Source organism: Neophocaena asiaeorientalis, unplaced genomic scaffold (assembly GCF_003031525.2).
Source record: "Neophocaena asiaeorientalis asiaeorientalis breed wild unplaced genomic scaffold, Neophocaena_asiaeorientalis_V1.1 scaffold35, whole genome shotgun sequence".
Lineage (NCBI taxonomy): Eukaryota > Metazoa > Chordata > Mammalia > Artiodactyla > Phocoenidae > Neophocaena > Neophocaena asiaeorientalis.
Window position 1 is genome coordinate 2,575,118 of NW_020172984.1, and position 25,111 is coordinate 2,600,228.

The 25,111-nt window shown below is 43.1% G+C and overlaps 1 protein-coding gene across 1 annotated transcript in view; it reads left to right on the forward strand.

Moving 5' to 3' along the window:
* Positions 1–239: 239 nt before the first annotated feature.
* The window catches only part of LOC112397808 (guanine nucleotide exchange factor VAV3-like), a 304,349-nt gene continuing 279,477 nt past the window's right edge, over positions 240–25,111 (forward strand). Inside the window, exon 1 of the mRNA XM_024742081.1 lies at positions 240–850. Within this exon, the coding sequence (XP_024597849.1) occupies positions 326–850 (525 nt within the window). The 5' untranslated portion in view covers positions 240–325. The remainder of the gene's footprint in view (positions 851–25,111) is intronic.

The window sequence follows — 25,111 nt, forward strand, 5'->3', positions numbered from 1 at the left end:
GGACCCTTTAAAAACTGTCATTGCCGTTTAGGAGGTCCTAACAGGAGCCCCCACCGGACTACATTGTTCAGATGCGCTCTCCCCAAACCGGGGAGGCGTCCGGAGAGAAGATCCCCGGGCGCCTGGAGCTGGGTGAGCTCCGCCAACCTGAGGACTCGTGGTAGGCGGGGGCCCTGGGATCCCCTTGGCTGCCACCGCCCCTCTCCTCTCCCTCCCCTCCCCTTCCCCGCCCGGGCCGCCGACCCCAGGCCAGGGCGGCGCGCGCTCTCCCACCCGCGCCTCTGGGGATTCGCAGACGGCAGCGAGACTGGCCGGCGCGCTGGGCATGCTCAGTCGCCCGGCGCCGGGCTCGCGAGTAGGAAGCCTGTGCTCGGTCGCCGCCGCCGAGCCGGCCGGGGCGCACGAAGAGCGCGCGGGACTCGCTTGCAGCGGCGGTCGGGCGGCGGTGGACCCGGGCCGAGACCGGAACCAAGCCCCGCGCGGGGCACCCCGTCCGCCTGCCGCGGCTCCTGCTCTCTTGCACAGTCGTACACTTGCAGGAAACGGGCCGACCGCGGCTGGCGTCGGGGAGGCGGAGGAACCGCGGCGGCCGCCGCTGCATCCTCGCCGCCTGCCCCGGCCCGGCAGCGTCCCGGAGCCGTCGGGCATGGAGCCGTGGAAGCAGTGCGCGCTGTGGCTCATCCACTGCAAGGTGCTGCCCGCCAACCACCGGGTGACCTGGGACTCGGCGCAGGTGTTCGACCTGGCTCAGACCCTCCGCGATGGAGTCCTGCTCTGCCAGCTGCTCAACAACCTCCGGGCGCACTCCATCAACCTGAAGGAGATCAACCTGAGGCCGCAGATGTCCCAGGTAAGGAGGCCGGCGCGGGCGCCTCCGCCTCCAGCCGGCAAATCGCATTAATCAGCCGGGTAATTTCTTTGTGTAAATGCAAACATCTAGGTGCGTTCGGTTTCCCCTGCCTCGCAGCCTTCTGCTTTGCGGGCCACTTTGGCTTCTTGTACCTTGGCTTGAGATGGTTTAGCTCTTTAGCTGAAGGCTAGGGCCCTGCGTCCTGAGACGGTATGAGGATTTAGTAAGGGCTTTCTGTGAGGCGGGAACAAGCTGTCTTAGGGTGCCCTGCACCTACCTGTGTATGTGTGTGTGTGTGTGTGTGTGTGTGTGTGCGCGCGCGCGTGTGTGGCGGGAGGCAACGAAAGGAATTTGATCCAGCTCTTTTATAGTAACGATGGAGAGGCATGAAATAATTTTGCCTTTAGTCTGTTCTTTTGCTTTGCGTTTCGTCCCCATGTTTTCTTGAAAGCGGAACCATGACATAAAGAGGACTCTAGGAAGTGGAGGGCGTTCCGGTACCGTTATCTGTACAGGAATGACACTGGCCAAAGGGCGGAAAAGGGATCACAACAAGGCGGCTGCCCCCAAAGCCCCCTGAGCTTGTGGCCAGCTGGCAAGCTACATGGTTGGGTTTATAGCTAGGCTTAAGCCATGTGAGAAGGAGCAAGTCTAGTCTCTCCCAGCAGCGACAGGAAACGAGAAGTTTTGCTCCAGATTCCTCTTTCCTTCATTTGGTGGTTGCTCAGGTGGTGTGGTGCACTCTTGGCTCCTGTGGCTGGAGCCTTTCCTGGAGGTGCCTCTTTGAGGGGTTAAAAAAATGCAACTCCGGAAGGCTGTGTGCACCCTAGAGTAAACTCAGAAGTCTCAACTCAGTGGAATGGTAGTTTTTTGGTCCCGTCAGAAAGTTTGCATGCAGAAAGCTGTTAAACACAAGTCAATACATCTGTTTTCTCTTTCAGAATGTAAAAAACCACTTTCAACTTACAAGGGAGAGGAAACAGTCCCTTCCATGACACACTTTACCACTAATCCTGAATGATACAGAGCCTCAGCTATTTAGCAACCAGAACAGTGCCTTTTACAGCGGAACTGACTTTATATAACGAATAACTATGTTTCTAAACTTAGGGCACACACATTCCTCTCTTCTTGATGTCAGCGTTTCATCAGGGCCTCTCTGCACCTCAAATTCTGCATCCCTTGCCTGTCTACCTTCAACCTGCTGGTTAGTGGTCCCCAAGAAAGAACAGGCTTGTAAGTGGTGAGAGCCATATGGTTTTAGAAGTGAGATAATTTATTTCGTACTCTCCCATGAGCCTGGGTGGTGACTGCTAACTCTACGGACCACTTAAGTGTTGTCCCAATTCAGGATATCCTGCCCAAGGGTTTAACAGACATTTCCATTAAGCTGGGAGTTCTGTAGGAAGCTGCAGGTGATTATCCAGTCTGCAGATTCCCATTTTCCACCTGGCCTATGGCCTCAGGATGCCTTGGCCCACCAGCAGGGAGTACAGTACTGTGCTCATGTCCTGAAACTTCAGTTGCCCGGAACCCCTAGGGGCTGTTCAGTAAGTTGTTCTCAATAATGAAGTATTCTGGACAGCTGAGGATCTTCCTATTTCAAGCTTCTAACCTTTACTTGAATTGTAACAATGGATGAAATTTTTTTCAAAATTTTTTTGCTCTTTCTTCCCCTTGTGGAATATAGTAGATGTAATTTAATCTTTCTGTTGACAAAGGATTGTCATTATAAGCATCATTAATGAAAATTGAGCACATATGCTGCTCTAAGAACTCTATTCCCTACTGGGAGTACCACAATGAACACCTCAGGATCCTTGCCCTAAAGGAATTATTACACTGTTCTATCATATAAGCCACCAGGTTATAATGAACTAAACAGCTGAATGACCTTCCTTAGGCTGTTGTGCTTTTGGGCTCTTAACCCTAAGCATTCTGGTTCCAAATTCAATGCAGTAATTTTCTGTGAGTGCGGGCTTCTCCCACAAGTGAACCGTGGAAAGTTAGTACCTGAATACGGTGATGTCTCTTTTTGTTGCCTTCTTGATTCTTGGCCACATTGCAGAGAGATAAGGTTTCTGAACAGCTGAGTGCTGGACAGGTGAGCTTGTATTATAGAGGTTGTCCTCAAATCCTTAAATGAGATTTAGTGCATGTTTTCATTAAATACTTCATTGATGTATTTAACATGCCTACAGTGACCAGCAGATACTATGCACTTAATAGGTGTTCACTATTAGCAAAATTACTTAAAACTTTTTTTTTCTGCTATTGTCACATTAAGAGTAATAGGTTATAATCAAAATTTTAAAACGGTTGCAAGGTCTACAAGTTCCTTTGGGCTGACATCTCTATTTCTGCCTCTAACTACTCATATCTTTCTTGGTGAAGGTTCTGGCTGCTTCTGGTTATAAGGCTTCTGTGCCATGAGCTCTATCCATACTATATAGTGAATAACCTAATAACCCAGTGAAACCCTGACATACGCCCCAGCAGACTTTACTCTTCTGAATTTAGAGCTGTCATTACTAGTATTTGTGGCTTTTGCCATGTCTAAGACTCATTCTGTCCATCCAGCTTAGGTTCTGTTGAAGACATTAACTTGAAATAAACGATTTCCTTTTAGCGCCTGATCTTCTGAGCCAGGAAAAAACTGGAGACTCTCAGTTCAGAGTTTTGTGGTATTTGAGACTGTTATGAACAGATGTTGACACAAAAAATTTTAGCGTATAGATGTCTTATTGTTTTTAAGTTTTCAGAAAGAGGCTATGAATAGCCTCTTTTAATAAGAGTGTGTACCTCCAATGAGTGGGATTTATTCTACTCTGTTAGCCTTCTGCCTTGTTTGTGTTAAAAAATAATAACCCTGCAAATAATTAAACAATTTTAGGTTTGAATCTTGGAGTCTTAAGTTAATCAATTGTCCTCCAAAATAAAATTATAAATGGGACCCCGATTCTCTTACTTAGTAATTGTTCTTTTTGGCTGTGGACATCAGCCTTTTTTTGGGTCTTGCTATGTTGGTAAGAGGACAATCTTCTTTAGTTCAAAATAGGTCCTTTTTTTGTAACCCTGATTTAGATTTGTTTTTATTAGTTAAGGTGGTAAACATTAATCACATTTAGTTACACATTTAACATATTCCTTTTATTATAAAGAAAAAAATTAAATAAAACCCAGATGATCCATGAAAATCCACACAATCCATGAAATCTGGTCTCTGTATATACTAGACAGATTTATTTTTCATCTAAAACAGTGTTCTAGCTAGGATACCAAGCACATACATGACATTGGAAGAGAAGAGCCTTCTTGTGCTAGTTGTACTGGGGGTGCAACGTGGAAGACTGTGGGTTGTGGGCTTGATGTCACTTTTGGTGGTTAAGAAGTTCTCCATAAGTGCCTATAATTAACCATGGATGTATCATCAATGAAATTATCTTAATCTTACTATTTTGTAATTTTAAATTTTGCTTTATATTATGTCATAGGATGGGAATAACATATTTGATAAATTTACTGACCACTATGTACCGTGTAGGTAAACTTCGAATTTTCTTAAAATGACTTATTCAGGTTTCAGGGGTTCCTTGAACAAATGTTTGTTCCTACTATGTGCCAGGCACTGTTGTAGGCACTGGCATGGAGCAGTAAACAAACTCAATGGAGTCCCTGCCCTAAAAGGACTTATATTTTAGTGGGGGACAATAAATAAATAAATGGCTGTAGAATGTGATGTGCTGTGAAGAGAGATGGACCTGGGTGAGGGACTAGAGGGAAATGTGATTTGATTTTATGGAAGGTAGTCAAGAAAGGCTTCTCTCAGGAGATGCCAATTGAGCAGGACCTGAAGGGAGTGAGAGAAAGCAGGAATGTGGATGTTTGGGAGAAGAAAATTCCTGGCAGAGGGAACACCAACGTCTTGAGGTAATTAAATGGTGGGTAAACTGAAGGAACAGCCAGAGGCCAGTGGGCTGGAGGACAGTGAGTGTGGGAAGGGGTCATAGGGATGAGGTGAGAGGGAAAATGGGGGCCAGATTTTTAGGACTTGTGGGCCATTGTAAGGACGTTCACCCTGGGTGAAATAGGAATCACGTGGCTTGACTTACCTTTTCAACAGGGTCACTCTGGCTGCTATGTTGAGAATAGACCACAGAGCAGCCAGGATGGAAGAGTCAGGCTAAGGCCATCATTCGGGCAAGTGGTGGTGGCGGCTCTGACCAGAGTGATAGCAGGGCAGGTGGTGAGAAGGAATCCAACCCTAGGTATATTTTGAAGATAAAGCCAGCCAGGGTTTATTGATGGAATCAGATGAGCGGTATGAGAAGAAGAGAGGGGCCAGGAATAAATTCAGGGTTTCTGGCCTGAGGAATTGAACTGATGGAGTTGCCATTTACTGAGATGGAGAAGATGGGAGGAAGAAGAGCTTTGGGGGTTGGGGGTAGGGAGAGGGGGAGGACAGTCTGGAGCTAGTTATGTCTGAAATGCCCAGCAGGCATCTAGATGCTGAGCAGGCAGCTGGAGAAATTGGAGATGGGAGAGGAAAGGTTTGCAGTCATCAGGGTATAGGTGGTATTTAAAATCTCAGCACTGGATGATATCACCTAGGGAGGAAGTGTAGGAAGAAAAGATCAGACGCGTGAGCCATGGGGCCTGCCCATGTGTCAAGGGTAGAGAGATGGGAACCTGTAAGGAGTTGGGAGGGAATGGCCACGGGGAAGGAGAGAAGTCAACAGAGTATGGTTCTAGCAAACCAGGTGAATAAAGTGTTTCTAGAAGGAGTGATTAGACACGTCAAATGCTGCTCTTCAAGTGGAAAAAGGATTGAAGATAGAATATTGTATTAAGCAATATGAAGTTCTTTGGTGACCTTGGCAAAAATAGATATGGTGTGTGATGGGCAAACCGTCCACTGGAGAAGTGGGGCGAATGGGAGAGGATCTAGACCACGAATATAGACATGTGTTAGGCGGTGATTTTGCTGTGGAGAGAGCAGATAAATGGGGTAGTGGCTAGTAGGGGAAAAGAGATCAAGAGGGTTTTCTTATCATACAGAATTTTTATTTAATACCGATTATTAGAACTCTTTTAAGATTTAGACAAATTTTGTCATATGGCACATTTGTATATATGTATATGTGTGGGAAAAATATGTGTGTATATAAGAAAATATAAATGAAATATATTTAATGTGTATTTTCCACGGAGCACCATGTGTTGGTGATGCAGCATTTCTAAAAGAATTCATCACTTTTGTTCCCAGGATTTCCTTCCAAGCTCCTAACACACAGTTGGGTTTTTATTGCTGTTACTACTTCTTAAAGTTAAAGAGAGCTTTATTTCTGCTATACATAACTGTACATTATTTTAAAACTATTATTATATGAGTTTTAGCATTAAGGTATGCTTCCCAAATGCGTGTCTGCATCCTCCCCCCTCCCCCCACCCCCGCCCCAGGTACTGCTGTGTGAAGATTACTGGGTTATACAGAAGAGAGAAAAAAGGCTGTCATTGTCCAAAAAGAGTGGTGTGCCAGTTATATTTTTAGCCAGTCAGTTCCGAAAATAATGTCATTATTTAACCTTTCTTCTCAGGAGTCAGTAACCTTTTTGCCATTTGTTGGATTATTCTCTTGGCCAGCGTAAATTTAAACTTGACACCGATCAAGATCTTTTCATGTGAAGTAGCTCAGGCGTCTTAAGCACTTGTTCTGTCTGCATACTTGATGGCTTAACCTGGGCTCTCCAGGAACCAGAGCCTGGGGTAAAGGATTGAAGTGCTGAAACTTTACTGGTGAGGTGCAGTCCCATGGTTGTCAGAGTGAACAAAATGAGCAAGTGCCTTTTTTTTAAGATGGGGAAAATTATATCGTGTTTGTAATGCAGATAGGATTGATCCAGTCTAGATCACCACTGATTTCCTAACTTTCAAATACAACATACTCTTTTTAGATTGTTTTTCTTAAACTCACAGTGGCAATTTACATTATTGACTTTTCCTTCCCTCCTGAAACTCTTAACTGTCATCACACTATACTCTCCTGGTTCTCTCGTACCTTTTAAATATTTATTTATTTATTTATTTGGTTGCGTGGGGTCTTAGTTGCAGCACGTGGGATCTTCGTTGTGGCATGCGGGCTCAGTAGTAGCGGCACACTGGCTTAGTTGTCCTGCGGCCTGTGGGGTCTTAATTCCCCAACCAGGGATCGACCCCGCATCCCCCTGCATTGGAAGGCGGATTCTTAACCACTGGACCACCAGGAAGTCCCTCTTGTACCTTTTGTATTCCTTCTCAGCTTCCTTTGCTGGCTTCTCTTTAAACATACTTTAAGAATTTTAGAGTTTTCTCTTTCGTTGCCTTTTTTCGTATCCTCTTCCCTGTATCATCTCATGACACTGTGGCGTTACCTCCTTTTCATACCCTGATGGACCGCATGTTCATGGTGACAGCCTATATCTGCCTGTCTTATGCCCCCACCTCTGTGGTTACAGTTACTGCTTGGATGGAGGGATGAGAATCACGTGATCAGAGTTCACTGTGGAAAGTTCAGCGACAGCAGAGTGAAGGATGAATTGGATGGGGTGGAGCTGGGCATGAGAAAGACTCCTGCTGAAGCTCAGTTAGGGGAGGAGGAGGCCAGTGGATGCGAGGCCAGAGAAGGGGTGGGAGTGGAAGCATAGGAAGGAATGAGAAAGATGAGAGAGAATGAAGAGTTGTAATGCACCAGACTTTGGGACCTCTTAGGTGCAGTACTAGTGGAAAGTATCTAGGATGAGCCTCAGGTTTCAGGCTTGGGTGACTAGGGGAATAGAGAGGAGGTGCAGATGTCAAAGGGAAAGGGGCACAATCAGTTTTGGATGTTGAGTTTGAAGTTGTTACTAGTTACCTTCCGTATTCTGTTTCAGGCATCCTACTCTCTTACTAATCCTTCCTTTCTGGATTATTCTACTAATACCTAAAATTCAACAATCTTTTGAACTGTTGGTCCCACCACCTCTTCACTGCCTTCGTGTCTTCATTTCCCTCCTACTCAGCTTAAATACCACGGTCATTATAGTTACTTCCTTAGCTTCTCTTGGTTGGTGATACTCATTTGGGTAAAATATAACCCTGGTTAAATCCAACTCTCTACTTACTCCCTGCCTGCAATTCAGCTGCTGAACCTGACGGGTGGAGGAAAACCCATACCACCTGAGTGCTCTCACTTTAAATTCACGATCCCTGACCTCAGGTGGGCGCCTCAGGCAACCCAGCCATCTGAGTACATGTCTCTAGACCAGACATTCTTAAAGTGTGATCTGGGGGCCTCTGATAGTCCCTAAAATGCTTTTAGGGGTTCCCTAAGGTCGCACATTCTTTTAATAATATTATTAAGACACTGTTTGCCTTGTCTCACTCTTCCTTTCCCATGAGTGTATAGTGTTTTCCCAAAGCTACATGCTGCTGACCTGTGATTGTGTGTTTGTTTTAAAGATTTCTCACTTTAGAATTCTAGTATGTTTGGTGTTGATAGATATAACCCCTATAAATAAAAGCTGCTGAGGATTGAAAACTGCCCTAGACCGTTCAATTTCTGACTCTCCCAGATGCCTGTCTGGTACCTTTTCTTCTTGAACCTGCATCTTCATTCTCCCTCTCAACTGGTGATCTTGCTTCCTATTCCACCGAGAAAACAGACACAGTCAGAGGAGAGCTTCCTCAGGCGCCCACCTTCCCGCATCTTGCCCGTAGACGATGCTTTCTGTCCTCTTCTGTGGGTGAATTATCAATGCTCCTAGCAAAGGCCAGTTCCTCCTTCACTCTATCTCTGTGCTTTCCTACATCTTGCGTTCTGTCCTAGATCTTTTTGTTTGCATGCACGGGATACATTTTCAAGGTAGAGCCACAAAGGCTTGCTGATGAGCGTTGGGTATGATGGAGAGTGACTAAGGACTCCTAAAGTTTGACCTGAACTACTGGGGCAGGTCAGCATAACCTTCTTATAACTGTTCCCATGGACCATGGGATAAAATCCAAGCTCCTTGGTAAGCATTGCAGGGACCCGTGGGCTGGTCCTGCTTCATGTCTCAAAGCTCTTTCAACTGTGTGCTCCTGACATTTCCGTGGCTTCTCAAACGAACTATGCTGCTATTGCGTTTGCCTATTTCTCTACTTGAAGGGTCCTTTCTCATTAGTCTGAAGGAAGACTTGGTTCAAGGGCCCTTTGCAGTGAGGGCCGCCTAACTCCTTCCACAGGTGTGGATGATCACTTACTACTTTGTGCCACGCTGTATAGTGTATGTGGGTGGAGGGCAGCATTCCGTACACTGTTTTGCAATCTTTTTCTTATCTCTCTCCCTTCCAGGCTGTGACCTGCTTGAGGCTATCATAGGCTTTTTCATTTATATACATCTCTAGAATCTGACCCAGGGACTCATACGAAACATGCATACATAAGTAGGCATTAATGATACTTACTGAAAATGATAACTCTTAGTTTACTACCTTGTCAAACACACCTATATAAAATTTAATAAGATGTGCCAAGCACTATGTCATAAAAAACCCAAAACATCTGTTCTTTAAGTGGCATTACTAATAATAGCAGATAACATTACTCTGCTACTTACCACCTGAGTGACTTCCAGAAAGTGCCTGAGCCCGTCTGTTCTTCAACTTCTTTATATCTCAAAAGCAGGCGTGATAAAAGAACCTACCTCCTGGAGTGGCTGTGAGGACTAAATGAACTAATTATCCCTATACTTGGCACATAACAAATGCTCAATAAATGTTTACTACTTTTACTACAATTATTACTACTGTTTCTGCAGAAACACTCCAGGCAGTGTGTTAACACCTTCCTTGCATTATGTCATCCAGTCATCACAACACCATGAGACGGGCACTGATATTCATCCCCGCGATACTCTCCAAGGCTAAGAGGAGTTAGTAACTTGTACTAACAAGTAGTGGTAGAGGCAAGATGAGAATTAAAACATTTATAGTGAACTGAGTTCCCATCCACAAGGCTGTTGGCATATCTGAGTGTGAGGACTTTTTCTTTTTTTTTCACTCTCTTTTGCTCTCGTGGCATTCCTGTGGAGGAATGCTGTTATTGGTTTTGTGGCTGTTGATTATAGCACCTCCACACTGAGCTGGATATTGAGTAATAATTTTGGTTTAGGGTATTGAATGTATCTACTGGATGGTCTTATATGCATTTATCACACGAATCAGTATGAAATGGGAGATAGGCTTTTGACAGGTATACAGTGGGGAAAGGAAAAAAGCAGATAGAAAAACTAAGGAAAGTTAACGAAAGGAAAGGAGAAAATGAGTGTATGCCGGTCCCTTTCGGCCTTTTAACACTGTGCCTCGTGACAGCTGGTCTCGAGCACATAGTTTAATGCCCTACTCTTGAGCAGGGTCAGGACTGCTTACATTTCCCTGGGCAACAGGAACCCCATTGTTTTAAATGGCATGTTTTCAAGTGATTGTCTTTTTTTTTCTTTTATGTATTATAATCACTCTTCTTGTAAATTCACAGGCATCTATTGTTAGCTGTTAATTGGAATGCTATATCCCACTCTTTTTTCCCCTGTTAACACAGACCCTGAATGATATTAAGGACAGTCACAAATTCACATTCTGCCTTTCCCCGTCTCAGGCATTTACAGGACAGAACCGTGAAAAGTGAAGGAAGCAGCTACTTCTGAATTCCATGGAAAACTATTTTAGAATTGTATTTTATGCTGCTATCTGAATGTGCTTTCAAAATATGTGTTGCAAGACGTGTAGTCAGCTTTTGAGTGGTTTGCTTAACAGGAAGCCAGCAGCATATGCTGCTCACAGGGGAGTGCCCTAAAGGGTCAATTAATATGGAATATTTAATGAAACACTTGATACTCACCTTCCCTGATTTTCAAAGTGCTTGTCTTAAAATAGGTCTGGAACAGCTGGCCTGAATAAACAAGCATCCTGCCTCTGTGCCCACTAAGTCAGGAGCCTTTTCCTGGGGGTGTGGTTTAATGAAAAGACTTCAGGCCACGAGTCAGGAGACCCAGGTTCTAGTCCCAGCTCTGTCCCTGACACGTGACCTTAGCAAATACCTGTTTCTCTTTGTCTCCACCTTCCATACTTACAGCAATGATAGAAAATACTTACATATACGGCAGTGGGCTAAAAAGCAGCTAAATTTTTTACACATATTTAGATCTCACTTAGGAGGTATTACCTTTTTTTTTTAACATCTTTATTGGAGTATAATTACTTTACAATGTTGTGTTAGTTTCTGCTGTATAACAAAGTGAATCAGCTCTATGTATACATATATTCCCATACCCCTCCCTCTTGCGTCTCCCTCCCACCCTCCCTATACCACCCCTCTAGGTGGTCACAGAGCACCTGAGCTGACCTCCCTGTGCTATGCAGCTTCTTCCCACTAGCTATCCATTTTACATTTGGTGGTGTATATGCGTCCGTGCCACTCTCTCACTTCGTCCCAGTTTACCCTTCCCCCGCTAGGAGGCATCGCCTTTCATGAGGAGAGCTTTGGGACAAGCCAGAAATGTTTAAATCCCAGCTCTGGTACTTAACTTTCCCAAGGTCATAGAATTGTTAGTTTCCTTGCTGAGTCTCAGTCTCCTCCTATAATAGGCAAGAAATTGTAAAATCTACTTTGCAGGATGTGGTGAGAATTCAATAATATATGTAAAATGCCTGGGCATAGTAGGTATTCGGCAAGATTTTATTTCCTTCCTTCTCCCCCCACCTCCTTGATCCTCATAAGAGGCAGGAAGAACAAGGTCTTATCTCTGCTCTACAGAGAAGGAAGCTGAGATGCGCACTGGCTAAAGGACTTTTCTCAAGGTCACGGATAGGAAGTGGTAAAGACAGGACTTGAGTCCAATTGTCCTAATTCTAAATTCAGTGAAGTTTCCCATTCCTGCTACCAAGCTCAGCTGATAGATGGTGAATCGCATGAGCAAATGACTGGGAACATGCTTGGAGAAAGCAAGGCCTGTTCTGCAAATGTAAAATGACATTATTAATTTGCACTGAAGTTTGCTGTATTTAAAATAGAAACATCTAAAATAATGAAACCAGATTTCAGTTATTTTAGAGTCTGATTAGTTTGTGGATTATTGGATTTTTGGTAGTTTCAAAGCTCTTCTGCTTTCTGCTTGGTTCTGTTTTCATGGAAATTTGTGCATATGGTTGATTGATTAATCAAATTATCCATTTGTCTGCTAAATATTGGGCTTTGTAGTAGATGCTGAGGATTCAAAGGTGAATAAAACTCAACCCCGACCCTGTGTTGCTTATAGGCTACACAGCACGGATTTTACCTCAGACATGCCCTTATAAAACGCGGGGATGGGAAGGGAGACTTGAGTTAGAGTGATGGGCATGGCAAACGTTTGGTAGGTGGGTGATGCTTTTTTGGATGCATTGTTAATTTGCTGATGTTCAGGGCATGACGTTAACATCACAGAATGGATTATGTGTGTGCCTGGCCCATGGTATAGCTCTCCTTTCCATAGACCTTTGTCTAGTACCTCCTCTTGCGTGCGAGGCACTGAAAGCAGAAAGATACATTACCCGGAGTTTCTGCTTTTGAGGGGCTGGGAGAAAGCAGATCTGACCCTGGAGTGAGGCTTTTGCAAGAATGAGAAAGGAAGTCACTGGATGCTGCAAGGCCCGTGCAAAAGTGCACGCAGCTGGGTGAGAGAGATGAGACCCGGAAGAGGACAGACGTGAGTGGTTACTAGAGAGGAAGAAGGTTTGTGAAAGAAAACTAGGTGGGGAGAGTGTATGTGAGACGGAGGATGTACAAAGACATTCAGACTTCGGTGATGTCCCCAAAGAAGGCAGTTATTCTGAGCACTGATAACGTTAGTACTGCAGTAGGGCTGTACCGTTGGCATTTGGCCATGAAGATGTTCAATTACATCAGCGTGGTGTGTGGCCTGGAGCATCAGAGGATGGCCTATTCTCTTGAATATCTTAAAAGCTGAGGGAGCAGCGACTACAGAGTCAGACTGCTTAGTGGGCACGTAAAGTAAAGCACGGAGAGCTGGAGGCCTGCTCGCTCTGCCTCTAACCTCCTGGCTTGCCACCTCTGCCTCCCACCTGTCAGAACCTTTCCTTATCCTCCCTGTGCCCTTCTGTTGATTGACATCTCCTCCTTCCCTGGTCCTTTTGTCCTTGGCTGTATACTCCAAAGTCCTGTCTAGATCTGTGTGGTCAGCTATTCCACTTTCGTCCCCAATCCCCTTCACCTTCTGTGACCTCAGATGGGCCAGCCTGGAGCACCCTTCTCCACAGTCTTTCCTGTTCTCGCGTGTGAGCTGAAGAGAGCTGTGAACATCAGCACACCAGCCTGTTTTTACTGTCCAGCTTCACTGTAGCCTCATGCTGTTTTTCTCACCTCTTTGCCATGCCTCATGTCTTTTTGGCTTCCTCTCATTCCCTCACTCAGATGCCAGCCCTCTAAAGCCACACTGCCCCGACTCTCCCCCAGTCCCTGCGAGTTCACCTGGTTCTCATTATTACCACCCAGCCCTCCTGAGTTTGGACTTGGCCTCAGTCTATCTCATCCACTACCCATGATGGTGACCATTATTACTGTCACGAGAGGGAGCGACTGTTGCAAACTTTACAAGTTACATTTGTACATTTTTTGACCTTCTGGCTACCAAGGGGTCTTGAAGGGAATATTTAATCAATGAAAATCCCAGAGGCAACCAGGTGTTATGAAAACACCGATTCTGAGAAGTTCAACTCTGTGCACTAGCAGTACTTCTTTTGGTTTGTGGTCTGCAGAGCCCAGGGGTGTGATTTAGTGAACATCCACTGAACAAACCAGAAGCTCTCAAGCCATTTTTATCAGTTCCCAGCAGGTCTGAGGCTGCATGTGCCCCCTGGCCACCAGCTCATAGTGTCTGCTTATTTTAGTAAGCCTTTTCTTTTATGGTAATGTTATCATTCAATTAGTGCAACATTCACTTAATTGTATATGTGGGGCCTGACAACAAAGGAACGTGGATCTAGAATAATCCATCACTTATTGATACTCCAAAGTGTAGATTCAGCAGAAGATTATTAAATTCCCTGGCATTTGACCTGCAAATATGAGAAAGTATTTGTTGGCTAGAGAAATTTAGTTAACTTAGTTCATAGGCAGCCACACAAGAAATGCTTGACTTCAGATTATTTATGATGACAGAGTACTTGGCAATAGAGTCTTTCATTTGCCCATAAACTGTACTTGGAGATTCAGTAGAATACCGCTATTCATCCGCAGTGAGGGGGAAGCAAGAACTGAGATTTCTGGAGCTCAGAATGAGCGCCAACATGAAAAGATTTGGGTGCTTCCAGAGACACTGTTTAAGGAAAGAATGTGACATAATTGCTGTTTATCAGTTCCATCCCAGTAGATTCTAAAACATGAAGCTGGATTCTTGAGCGTTATTTATGCAGCAGCCCTGATAGTTAAACCTTACTGAGTTTTCAGTCTTTTCAAATATATAGTTATATTTAATGACCTTAGTTAAGAGAAAAGTCATAAAATTTGGTAAAGGGTTTAATTTTTTCCCTTCAATGTTTAATACATGATTCACCAGTTTTAATAATACATATAAATTAATTTCTTACCTGGCTAGCACTAAGCTTTTTGGCATCCTTGCCCATTTGATAACTACCTAAAGCCCTCCTGGGTTTTATATAAAATAAGCTAAGTAAAAAAGTGCTTAGAAAAATAGCACTTATTATTTAGAAAAAAAAAAAATAAAGCCCTTCTCTACAAAGAAGAGATAAAATGAATGTTTTAAACTTCATGTAAATGCAATAAGCTAAGCTTAATTTATGTAACCATTAGAGTTCCTAGATTCTCACTTCAAGGCTGAGGACTTTTAATTTACTCCCTGTTCTACTACACAGCACTGTGGGCCTTGGATACATCAACCTGGCTTTGACTCCTAGCTCTGCCACTGACAGTCTTGGACAACTCTGATCTTGGGTTTCCACATTTATTAAATGAGATAATACCTATTTGCAGTGTTATACAGATTAAATTAATTGAAGTAATGTATATTTTGTCACTTGGAAGGTACTCATAAATGTAGGTTCCATTCCTTTTCATTAAGCCTGTTTTTTGTTTGTTTGTTTTTTTAAGTTGAAGGAGATTACAGGTTACAAGTTAAAATGAGAAAGAGGGAGAGCTGAAAGTTAGGTTGGCAATAGTAAAAACTATAAATCCTGGACTCAAGAACTCAAAAACCATGTTAATCTCGGACTGCGGAGAACACAGCCAAACTAATTCACATACTGCACAAGGCTCTGGAGAAGGAGAGTTTTGTTTGAATCGACCATTATAGTAACTAATTTTATTGCTCAAAGAGTTATACAATTATGGAGCTGGAAAAGGCCTCAGAGAATTCTAGCTCAGCTCCTTCATTTTAAAAATGAGCAGTCTAAGGTTCCTAATATATGCAGTGATTTGCCCAAGGTTACTTGGTTTTCTGAATCATAGCACATTATTTTTCTCATAACAGAATGCTAATAATGACCCAGCCCTCAAGAGAAGTTTAAATCGTGTTGTTCCTTAAAAAAAACCAAACAAACAAATTTAAAGAACTCTTTAAGAAAGATTGGAAAGTGCTTGAGTTCAGAATTTCTCATGTGAAATACTTGTTATAAAGACCTTATTCTCTCCCATCCATCTATCTACCCATCCATCCATTGGCTATAATAGTAAAGGGGAATCACTGAGAATGTGGAATATAAGATCTCAGACTTTGGAGCTCAGAATGCCCTGGGAGAATTGACAAAGCATTGAGAAATGATTAAATTGTGAAATCGAAGATCTGTTGCTTAACAGAGTAAATTCTCAGCTGTCCAGAAACTTAGCCATCCAGAATCACTCAGTTCCTAAGAGAGCTTGATATTTTGCCATTTCAAAACCAGATGACACAAATGTGTCCCACACTCCCAAGAATATGGTTGTTCATTAATGGCGACACCAAGACATGTTATTTCTCCTAGAGTTGCATGAAATTTGGGACCATTTGTTCAACTTTATGTTCCTAGCTCATACCTGGCACAGAGTGAGTGCTCCTATGAATGGCTGTTGAGTGACTATTTAATGAATCCCTAACATTAGCCTTAATATTGTTTGGACAAGAATGCCAGATATTATTGTGTGCTTCATTTTAATCAAAGGATGCAGAAAATATAATTCTGCCAGTCGTGTTGCAGTGGAAGGCAGTGTGTTATATTGAAAAAATGTGGACTTTAGCCTCGGACTGGCCTGCGTTCAAATCATACCCCACTGGCTGAGTGATTGTGGGCAAATCCCTTCATCTGCCACCATCTTAGTTTTCTTGCTTGTGAAATAGAATTCTTCCTAATCTTCACAGAGTGGTGGGAAGAGCAAGTGAACTCTGATGGCAAAATATCTAGCACAGGACTAGGACACAGTAGGCACTTAGTTATAATGGGAGGCCCTTTGTCTCCCACCCCATCTAATCTTTTCATGATATAGGGCTTTTCCCACAGTTCTTTTGGATGGATAATCTTTCGTTGGTCTTTGGCAAATTTTTCTTTTCTGTAGTATTCTATCTTTCAGCATATTTTTTTTTTTTTTTTTTTTTTTTTTGAGGTACCCGGGCCTCTCACTGTTGTGGCCTCTCCCATTGCAGAGCACAGGCTCCGGACGTGCAGGCTCAGCAGCCATGGCTCACGGGCCCAGCCGCTCCGCGGCATGTGGGATCTTTCCGGACCGGGGCACAAACCCACGTCCCCTGCATCAGCAGGCAGACTCTCAACCACTGCGCCACCAGGGAAGCCCTGCAGATGTTTTATTTAGGCCATTTGAATCTAAGCTTTAGAGTATTGTAGCTTTAAAGTGATGTAATTTACATAATTTTATCTATCTGTTGGTGATCTCATATGTGACAACTGTGACACAAGTAGAAAAACAACACTCTACCTGGAATTGGGAGACCTACATTCAAAATCTGGTTCTGTCACTACCTAGCTTTGTGATCTCTGAGCCTCAGTTTGCTCAATTTATCTGAACCTCCACTTTCTCTGATAACCAGGGGGTGACATTGTATAGGGAAGAAGACACGGGCTTTAGAGTTCCGGTTTTGGATGTGCTACTAATTAACTGTATGATCCAGGGCAGGTCTTTCGCCTCTCTGTTCCCTCAGCTGCCTGTTGAGAGCAGCACCGTCCATGCTGTAAGTTGCTACGATTAGATGAGGTAACGTATGACAGGTTCCTGCCTCAGAGCTTTGCACGTTATAAACTCATAATCAGAGAGCGGTAATAACAATTCTTCCACTAAATACAACTGTGGTTAGTATTATTAATGCAAGTTTCCCTAGGTGGTTGAGAGCTTCATTAAGAGAACTTAATCATTACAGCTGAATATTTTAGAAAAGACTGAGTAATTTCTCAGGATCACATAAGAAGTGATGATGGAGTAGTATGTAGCTGTGAACATGATGACGAGTCTTTCTTCTTAATATGCTCCCTGTTTATATAATTAGTCACTTGGGTTACTTATAGTTCTTCTCTTTTATAGATAGCATGATTATAAATGCCCTTGTACAGATGATTCTCCCTCCCCTGCTTGGATTATTTCCTTCAGTTTTATTTTCCAAAGGGAAGTTTCCAGGTCAAAGGATATAAACATTTTTGCAGCTCTTGTTACATACTGGCAGACAGTTTGTAGAGAAATATTTTTAATGGACAAAAAAGGGCAAATTTCCAAAGTCTTGGTTAAAAACAAGGACTCTGGTGTCGTTTAGATTTGATTCATATCTCAGCTACTTATTTGCTGAATGAGCAAATTACTTAACCTTACTAAGTCTGTTTGCTCATCTGTAACCTGGGTTATAAGTAGCTACCTCACAGTAACTGTCAGGTACTTAGTTGGTGCAAGGCGTTTCGTGCTCAGCCTTCACTGTCGGTCTTCAGCCCATTTGTGCTCCTCCCCAACTCAGTCATTTCTCACCTGGACCTCTGCCTCCTCTGAACTGGTATATACCTTATGCCAGTGTGTTCTCCCAACTGCATCTTCAATCTTAAAAACAAAACAAAACATAAATCTGATCATGTGAACCCTTTTAGCACTCTTAGAAAGCTTCCAATACTCTGAGGGTGAAATCCAAAATCCTGAATAGGGGCCCTTTGTGATCTGACCCTGCCGTCCTCTCCAGCCTCAGTTTCCCTTTCTCTTGCTCGTTCTGCTGCAGCCATGTTGGGTGTTTTTCCATTACCAGAATTTGGCACCCAGCTTTTTTTCTTCTAGGCTTGAGACTTGCCATTTTGTCTTGTTTCTTGGTTTTTAAATTCTCCGTTTATACAGCTCATCATTGGCGGAGATATTTGCTTCAGGACCGATTTTCCTGCTAGACCTAAGCCTTATGATGGCAGGGCCCACTGAGATTTTATTCACTGCTGAATTCTGAGGACCAGCACAGTGCCCAGCATGGAGAACTCAGTAAATCTTTAGGAATGTATAAATAACTAAATACGTAGTAACTTATTATTAGCAATAAACACAGGAGAGAATAATTTTGGGTATAATTTGTTAAAAGCATTTGTGATTTCAAATTGCTCTGTGAAATTAAATCTAGGTGTTTTCCAAGGAACTTTTAAAAACCTGAATATATCTGGTAGTTAAGAACTTGCTTGCTTTTTTCTTACATAATACTTCATGTTCATGAGGGCAAGTCTGAAGAGAAGAGGGCACATTCTGGTATCAAACATAGTTTAGCATCTAGCAGTCTTTCACCTTTGCCAACACTGTTCATCCAAGACCTGTAATAACATCACCTGAGCCATCGAGGTCAGGCACAGAACCGTCCTGAGCCAAAAAGACAGCAGAAGGACTTGATGGCGATGATGAGCATTCCTAAGAGACTAGATTATACTCGGTCCATTTCCTTGCACTTGAGACCTCCAACCATTTTGGCTTGCATTTCCCAGAAGTGCAAACTGTTTCATATTATGCCGTTCACTTCCGCAAGTGCAAAACTGCATTTTGTCCATTCAGTAGAGTTCATTCTCTGGATTTATTGAACTTGTACTATATTCACAACTCTGATTAGGCACTGAAGGTGTAACAGAGTTCAAGGGATAGGAGAGGTCTATTTTGGAGGATAAGCTCTCTCCCCATCATTTGTTTCCCTGTGGAAAAACGTCTGTTATAGTGTTAGAGTAGTAGTACCTGCGTACATGCAGCTCAACCTCTTCTGGATCTTCTTTTTGAGACCTACTTACTTGCAAAGAGGATGGTGGTTTTCTGGTCTCTTCTCATTTATAAGGTAGGCTAAGCAGAGCAGGTTATGTCCAGGGGGAGGCTTACAGTATTTTTTGGAGGGGGAGGGGAACAAGAGGAGAACCAGCATCCCTAAGCCACACTTTCCAATATATATTAGCTTTTATCAATAAAAAGTTCACATATTCATCTTATTTCTGTATCTGTTTTATCTATTGCTCATTAAGTTTCTCACTCAACAGGAAAGGGGAACATTTATTGCTTTGCCTTTGAGGGACTGTGAAGCTTGTGATGGCCTAGCCCACAGGCAGATGACTTCACCAGACAGCTGTTTGTGACGGGGCTTTAGGCCTTAGCAAGTGCAGGATGCACTGAACCTCACTGGGCTGTTTGGGTGAGCTGAGGCACTTGTGTGTACTTCGGGTTTTTTTGCGGGTTCAGCTTGGATTTCTGTTGCAGGTGAGGCCAGGGAAGGGGCTGGATCTTTTTAGTTATTTCAGGTGGAATAGCACTTGCTGCTTTTACTGTGTTTCAGTCAAAGGTGCAGGCCAGGAGTTCAAATTGCAAAAATGATAAAATTTCAAGGGTGCTGTTATGTGAGGTTCCTCCTTTGAATTGTGAGAATGAGGCTAAGGTAGGAAGTGATAAATTGGCTTCATCAAGTTCAGTTACTTTCATTCCAGACCAAACAGAGGAAGGCCCTGGAGGGACTAATCGTAGGTAATTTTTTGTTGTTTATCTAAGATCTTAATAGACCACCTATCATATGACCAACCTTAACTGACCTACCCACCCAGCTCGAGCAGATCCGGAAAGCCCTATCAGGAAAGCCCTATCTCTGCAGCTGGGCGGGCCTCAGAGACAGCCCTGGAGGGAGCCGAGGCACACAGTGCCTAGCGGGACAGAAGCAGTGCTCTGACACTCATAATAAGTTCCTTTGCTCTGTGAAACATGACTTAGATTTGCTCTGGATTTGTTACTTAAGTTCCCACCATTGGATCATAGAACTGTGGCTTCACCTATAGAAGAGTTGTAGATTTTCTTAAGAAGCAAATACAAAGGAGGAGGAATATCCTTACTTAAGCATATGCTACATTCTTGGGTTTAGATAGACCAATGAGTCAGTGAAATTACTGCAAAGCCAAATGCTAAAACGATGATTACAAAGTCCTGTGCCTGCAACGCTCAGATTTTAGAGGTCAGGTTTTCTTAGGAAATCAAGGAGGTACTAGAGTGGTTTGAAACATATGCTTGATCTTATCAGAAAAGGAGCAATGGTAGACTGAAAGGACTAATTAAGCTAAGAGAGAGGTTCACATCTTAATGGGAGAAATGAAGGGAAAGGTGAGGCCTTAAGCCAGGATACACAGGTACAAAAAGGAAAGGAGATTCACCCTAACAGCAACAATTAGAAAGGGTAATGGGCCTGTAGAAATATAGGTCCATATGGGGCAATTTATGAAAGGTTTCCACAAAGATCCAGAAAATATTACGAAGTGCCCCTTTAAAGATTCAGCTAGAATCTGAAGTAGGAACAGCTGGAAACTAGATTTTCATGGCTCAGAGCTGGGTATGGTTTGGCATTTTGTGTACTGCATAAAGGTTTTTGCTAGTAGATGATGAAATGCAACTGACTTTCTTTTCACTGTGGATCCAGGCCAGGTTTTACTTATGTCCCTGAGGGGGCACCTTCTTCTGTTGTGTTTAAAGCCTTGTGGTGGTGGCCCTGGGATAGTAAAACCTAGTGGTTACAGAAAATTTGCATTTGAGAGGGAAGCACGAAGTACTGAAGAGTTCATTAAGTGAGTCTCAAGATGAGGGAGCTACTTTAATCGGGCCAGCAAGTATCACCTATGCCCTGAAGGCTCCAGCTCAGGTTCTTTATACGATTCTAAAGGAAGGCACGGGAGACTTGAGGCATGTTCTAGGATGGAGTGGCCTGATGGGAGTAACCCCTGGCTGGCATTATCTAATTTGGGAAGTAAACTGTTCATTTCTACCCAACAGCTCTGAAGTAGAAGAGAAGGGAAGGGATTGGTCTCTGAGTCATTCTCAAAAGAAAATGGGATCAGAAAGAGATAAATTAAGTAAGAGGAATAGGCCCTACTTTTGGCAAAAAAAAGGAAAAAAAGAAAGGTACTGAGGACCTGATCATTAAAATATGTAGGAACTTTAGTGCCTTGAGATGCCCATGCAAAGATGTAGCTCCTTACAGACCTCCAAGAGTGTTGGAATCTGCTGAAGTTGAGTTGGAAGAAATGTAGGGAAAAAGACAGTCTTCCTTAGGAAGGACTTATCACAGCCTGAAGCAATTACACAGAAAAGGCAGTTGTAGCAGATGCTGTGGCTCAGGGCTAAATATTCCTGCTTACAAAAGATTGTGGAGATGCTGATGGTACTAGGCAGAGCCTGCATTCATTCACTATGTGAGTGCCAGAAAAGGGGGGCTCAAAGAGCAACTGCAGCTAAGAAGCTTTGGACATGCAAGTTGGGAAAGAAAGATTCCACAATTAAGGCCTGAGGGACCTGGGGCTGGCACAACTGCACATTTCTAAGTTTTTAAAGAAGGCACCTCAATGCCACTCTCTTAGAAGAATGTGCATAGTTGGATTTTTACCTCTGTGTGCAAATGCATTGGGCCAAAATTAACCAGCTTTTGGAGATTTCTGAGTTGAGGTTTTTTTAGAATTGTGGTAAAAGACATGTAAAAGATTTACTTTTTAAACCATGTTTAATGGTACAGTTCTGTGGCATTAACGTACATTCACGTCGTTGTGCAACCATCTCCAGCATCCATCTCCAGAACTTTTTCATCTTCCCCAGTTGAAGCTCCTTTGTTCCATTAAGCAACAGCCTCCCCCTAACCCCTGGCAACTATTGTTTATGGATTTGCCTGCTCTAGGTACCTCATATAAGTAGGATCATACAGTATTTGTTCTTTTGTAACTGGCTTATTTTAATTAGCTTAACATTATCAAAGTTCATCCCTGTGGTAACATTTATAAGAATTTCCTTCCTTTTTAAGGCTAAGTAATAATGCTTCTCATGTGTATACCACATTTATCCATCAGTGGATACTTGTTCCCTAATTGAGTGTTAAGCCCTGGAAAATTGGCCTAGTATTACAGACATCTTGGCAAAAGATCGTGCTCTTCTTGTTGACCTGCCATCTCTCGCCTCCATCTCTCGGATGCCCTGGAGTTTCTGCCATTGTCTTTGGAAGCAGTTGAATGGGTCTGGATTATATCAAGTACTGGGTTCTGGGAACATTTTGCTTGGGAAAGCTGCGCCCAGGCCTGAGGTTTGACTTCTTTTAAAATGTGATGGGTGTGGGCCAGTCACTTGTAATGCTTTAGGCTCTTTAAAAGTGGGGGCATACAGAGACTTGAGATAATAGTGAAGTTTTAAAGAATAAAACGCTAACTTTTTTGTCTCTATCTCTGACTCAGGCATTTACCGCTTATTCAGTTCTAAATTCAGATGAAGACAAAGAGTGTTATTTATCGATTGCCCTAAGTTCTTCATGTTTGAGCATTTGAGGCTGAAAGGTTAAGGGGCATTCTTGTGGTGTCACTGTGGTAGGGACATTTAAGCCAAATTTGAAATTATAAAAGACGGAGGTGATTGGCATCTGGGGAGGAAAGGTCTTTTAGGAAGAATGATTGTGCCTATATATAATTAAAATATATACATGATGTAATATAGTGGATATAAATGACCTATAAAAGCAATAAAGGGAACCAAAGGTATCCATCCTTCCCTCCTCCCTGCTGTTTTTTTTTTTCTTTTGAGACGGAGGTGCTTAACATCGTAATCAGCTTATTTGACTACTCAGTGATAAAACATGCAAGGTCACTTGCAGAATTACTGAGAGCATACTAAAGGAGCATCATTTTACACAAGGGACAATACATCATCCTCTTTCTTTCTTTTTTTGTCATTGTTCTTCTGTAAGTACTTATTAAATGCACAGTACATTGGGAGCCCTTGAGGTAATCAAACCTACATATCTATTTGGAGGCATGAAGGAATTTGAATATGTTATGGGTTCAGTGGTATGAGATTATAGCACACAGGTGCTCTGGGCTTATCCAAACAGGAAACATTGAGGAAGAGGACAGCTAATCCTGGACTGGGCATATCTGAATTGTTCTAATATCCTAATTATGTCCCAGGCTCGAACTCACTACTTCAGATGCAAGAATTACTCTTCCCTCCATGTCTGCTTCCTCTTCCCTTTCTCTTGTTCCTCCCCCTTTCCTGTCTATACCCCTGCTTCTGCAGGAAACATATTTCAGTCTTCTGGGAATTCACCCTATGTATCCGCAACCATTCCTGACATTTTAGTAGGCTCCCTTAGTAGATCCCAGAGGGCCTCTTGCCTCTGGCCTTTGTGGTCCCATCTGGTCCCAAACCCAGCTCTTTCCCTCCTCAGCCTCCCTTGGGCAGGGGTTCCCTTGGCCCTGTGCCTGAAGTATAGAAGGGAGAGGCATCTCTTTAAGTTGGTTGGCTGGTCTTCTGATTCAGGATCTCTCCCTCTTCTTTAGCATCATTGTTTCCCTGTTTTCATTCTTCTCACCCCCTTCCCCAGTCTGTTCATATTTGAGGAGTCTGGAATGGTTATAGCCCTAAGGATCCTCCCTCCCTGGCTTCCCATGGTGTGGCTTAGGTCCACACCAGACATGCCAAGAAGACGGCAGTCATGCTCTGATGTGATGAGTGCATTTTATCATGTTGAAAAGCAAGGAAGTAAAGCCAAAATGATTTCACTTTTCAGTTTCTTCATTTTGAAGTGAGGGCTCCTGGCTGCTGGCCTAAGAGCATGACCATCTTAACCTTATTGAAAAAATGTATTCCCTTATTGGGAAAATGTAGAATTTAGAAATTCGAAAGACTAGAAACTTTAGTGGACTATATTTAAAATTTTTTGTTAAATTGAGGCTTATATATACCTCTACGGGTGTTAATATCATACTTCTATTGTATTAACGATTGGGACTATGAACCTCAACCTGAGTCTCTTAACATTTTACGAAGTTGTTGGATTGGCCCCTGAAAACCTTATGGTGAACTTAAAGAGCATTTTGGCTATAATGCTTGAAAGTAGGATAATGATATATTTTCTTCAGCATTGTGTTAGCGTGGTGGTTGGGAGGTAAACAGCCAAGAAACAGTTGTAGGTTTTTCCCACTCCTTTCCCATTCGACATACATTTGTTGGAGGCATTTTGCTTAATTCAAATGGTAGAGGATGCCAGCGGTGTAAGTTTAAGAATTACATGGTCCTTGTCCTTGAGAAGAAATGGTAGAGTCCAGCAGGAAGGACATGACATATTAGTATTGGGCAAGCAGAGGTGGATGTGTGAAGAAAAACTTCTGTGCTGCAGTCACTAGCCACACTTACGTACAAAGGCAGGAGCGTTCCTGAGTCAGCGTGGAAGGAACCAATTTGTCACGCACTGGTTTCATCCCTGCCTCTATAGGAAGTAACCTCGATGGTGGTGGTGTTTTGTTTTGTTCTTTTCCTTTTTTTTTTTTTGTTCTTTTCCTTTTTAAATAAATCATCATATATATTTTGTGATATCTGTTTTTCATATCTCCAAATACTGTGATCTTGTGGGTCCCATGTGCACCCACCTGTTTGTAAGGTGTGGCAATCTAGGTAGTCACTCTGGTCCTCCCATTTCACACAGCGTTTGCAAGTCTGATTGGCGGCATTAGGAAGGCAGCATCAGGATTGCACTCTTACTTGTCTTTTCCCTTTAACAAATGACCGTGTGTGAAGTCACAACATCAGTTGGGAAAGGAGCAGATTGGATGCAGGTATATCTTGTCTCTGGTTAGGGATGAGGTGTAAGCCCATAAATTCCGACCTGGAAAAGGATGTGCGGGGAAGCCTGCTCTCAAGATGTCCTTGTTCTCCCAACAATTTCTTTGGCATCCTTGGCAGCCCTTGCCGTTTCCCCCCCCAACAACATTCTTCTTCAA